Source organism: Rosa rugosa, chromosome 2 (genome assembly GCF_958449725.1).
Source record: "Rosa rugosa chromosome 2, drRosRugo1.1, whole genome shotgun sequence".
Lineage (NCBI taxonomy): Eukaryota > Viridiplantae > Streptophyta > Magnoliopsida > Rosales > Rosaceae > Rosa > Rosa rugosa.
The window spans coordinates 23,946,155-23,949,184 of record NC_084821.1 but is presented as its reverse complement, the minus strand read 5'-3'; the positions used below and the strand labels follow the sequence as shown (position 1 = coordinate 23,949,184).

At 33.5% G+C, this 3,030-nt stretch overlaps 1 protein-coding gene across 1 annotated transcript; it reads left to right on the top strand.

The window, feature by feature from the left end:
* Nucleotides 1-1,871: 1,871 nt before the first annotated feature.
* Nucleotides 1,872-2,792, top strand: LOC133730566 (protein FAR1-RELATED SEQUENCE 11-like). The gene is made up of 3 exons (XM_062158131.1): nucleotides 1,872-1,955; nucleotides 2,226-2,301; nucleotides 2,380-2,792. The coding sequence occupies exons 1-3, from the start codon at nucleotides 1,899-1,901 to the stop codon at nucleotides 2,790-2,792; spliced, it is 546 nt and encodes a 181-aa protein (XP_062014115.1). The 5' UTR covers nucleotides 1,872-1,898.
* The last annotated feature ends 238 nt before the right edge of the window (nucleotides 2,793-3,030 follow it).

Genomic DNA, 3,030 nt, shown 5'->3' with positions numbered 1-3,030 from the left:
TTCTTCTAATGAATTCACAACATTTAAAATGACAGCACCATAATAATATGACATTCATTTACAATATATATAGTTAGATCTTTAAGTTCCATTTCTTCAACTTTAATGAGTCGAACAATTGAACAAATTATGGTTTAATGAATGGCTAAAAGGATCAAAAATGTCATAGATCTATTATCTTCCTTGAAATCTATTGAGTTTGCATCTCAAACAAAAATGGCCGCAAGAAACTAATAATTAATACTCACTTGACAATACATCCTCTAAATTCCAAATCAAGTTCTTAAAATAACTTCACAACCTCAAAAATATGAAATCATCATAGTAATATAACAAGAACATACCTTGTACTGGCTGGTAAGGTATGAGAAATATGAGCCGTGTAGTTGAGGCACCAACCAAATAGTATGATGAATTAGGGTTATAAAAAAAAAACAAAATGATATAAAAGAGGAGGGTTGGTAGGTGAGTCTTGGTTCAGGTGTATCTGAGCTGGTGAATTGAGGTTGGTATGGCAATAAATGGCGTTGGAAAGTTAAAAATTTTAAAATTCAAAAACGTTGTACAAGCGGGGAAAATAGATTTGGTGGAGACACATACGTGTAAAGTTCAAATTAAGACTATCAATTTCTATCTTTTCTGCATCACATTATATCATTAGTAAAAAAATTATTTTGTATATTTGATACATTGTACGAACGGTCTATCGTAATGATGATGTTACCTTTTCTTTTCCTTTTTCTTTTTTGGGTTTTGTTTCCCATCATAAGCGGGGTTTTATTACTTCAGAAAATATGAGTCGTTGTTATAATTTTAACATAAATTAGTGTTATTACGTTTAGGGATGGCAATGGGGCGGGTTGGGGATGGGGATCACAATACCATCCCCATCCCCAGGCTCATTCTCTACCCCAGGGTTGGAAAATCAAAATCAAACAAAAACTAAAGAGAAATAAAAGAGGAAGAAGAATAACAGAATAAGGAGTACTGTGCACGATCAAAAGAAAAAAAAATAGCACAAGAACACGCCAAACGCCAAAAGCCTAGAGGAACATCGTCTTCTCTTACTTCAAGCTCTCATCATCCTTTCCAACTCCAAGCTCTCATCTCCATCCTCCCAATTACTTTGCTAATTGGAACTAAACAATACTTACAACAAGAACACAGGTATGTATTTATCTTATTCTTTTGTCGACATACAAACAACTAAATTTAGGGTTTAGGCCTAGAATTGGTTTCAAAGTTTATGGTATCAATTACCTATACTAGTCTTGCTAACCTAACTTTCGTCTGTCATTCTTTTCCTAGCTTTTGCTTCTTCTTCTTCCTTTTTTTTTTTTTCCCTTTCTTTTGGCAAATCTTCTACCTCAGGGTTGAAAATTTTTATTTTTCCTATCCTCTATTGACCAATATTAGTGGCTGTGAACTAGAAGAAGTATGTTCAATACAGTCAGTAGCTAACACACAAGCATTCCAAACTTTGTCTCATATTCTCCTTTATGACGCTATTCATGCTCCTACTTAGATTAGTTATAACTTTGTTTGTTAAGCAGACTTCTTGCTTTTGTATCTTTGCTCTCAGTTTGTTTTGTACGATTAATTCTTGGTTTTCAATGAATTCATTCCTTGTAAAAAAAAAAAAAAAAGAACTTGTAACTCTAAACTTTCTGATATAGAAAGCTATTTGCTTCCCAACAAGGGGCTAATTTAACTTTTACGAGGCCTAGTTTTGGCATTGATGACCAATGTTTAAACTTTAAAAGATGCAGAGACATTACTCAAACTAATTGGCATTGATGTAATTCATAACGAATCCAAATTATATTGTATAATTGTATGACCTATTATTTGCTACCTTACTGCAACTGGAGTAGGAATAACAATGTCTCTTAATTAGCATGCCACATAGCACTGATCATAGTAACAAGAGCCAACTTTTTCTAGAGATTTTCATGGTAATTAACCTAAACAGCATAATCAAATAGCAGCTTGGTAATATAGTTATGTTTACAGATATGTTTACTCATTACTTCTATATGATGACCAACAAACAAAATATAAATTACATGCGTTTGGTACGGTGTTTCCTTCTGTTTTTCAGATTATTATGAATGGAAGTCATGTTAATTTATGCTTTTCAGTTAGCAATTACTTTATCTGTGCATAGTTTTTTTTTTTTTCGCTGCAATCTTTTTAGCAACTGCTTCATCATTTTTTTTTTCCAGTTGGCCTTGATGGAGTTAACTTCGAATGATGGCAATGTTGGATTCTCATTGAACCAAGTAACAAGCGATGAAGCAGGTAGTCACCATTCTCTAGAGAAAAATGTTCAAAAATTAAAATCACCTTATGTATGAATGTTTTTTGAAACATTGGAAGAGGCAGGAAGGTATTATGAAGATTATGGTCGACAAGAAGGTTTTTGGACTCGTATTCAAAGTTCATCAAAGTCTAGATCACAGTCAAATGAAGTGACGAGTAGATTATTTGTTTGTGCACATCAAGGTAAACATGTCATGCAGACTCAAAAAGAGGATGATATGATAGAGGAAGAAGAGAAAGATGAGGAAGAAATATGTGACCAACAGACTGGAAAGAAGAGGCGGAGAAGTTGTTCAATAGTTAAATGTGGGTGTGAGGCTAGTATGCGAGTTCTCCATGACAAATGGACTGACAAATGGAAAGTATCAGTTTTCAGTGACATTCACAATCATAAAATTGTGACACCAGCTCGTAGGATGATGATGAAGTCGAATAGACATATGCTCAATGCAGCAAAAGATTTAACATAAGCTTTTCAAAAAGAGAACTTACAAATCAGTAAAGTTCCTTCAATGTTTGGTGGTGCTCAAAATGTTGGTTTTGACAATAGGGACTGTTATAATCATTTAAGGAACGTGAGGCACAAAGAGTTGGAATATGGAGATGCACAATCAGTCCTCAATTACTTTAGGAAAAAGCAAGCAGAAAATCCACAATTCTTTTATGTTATCTAGTGTGATGAAGATGGTAGAGCTACTAATTTTTTTC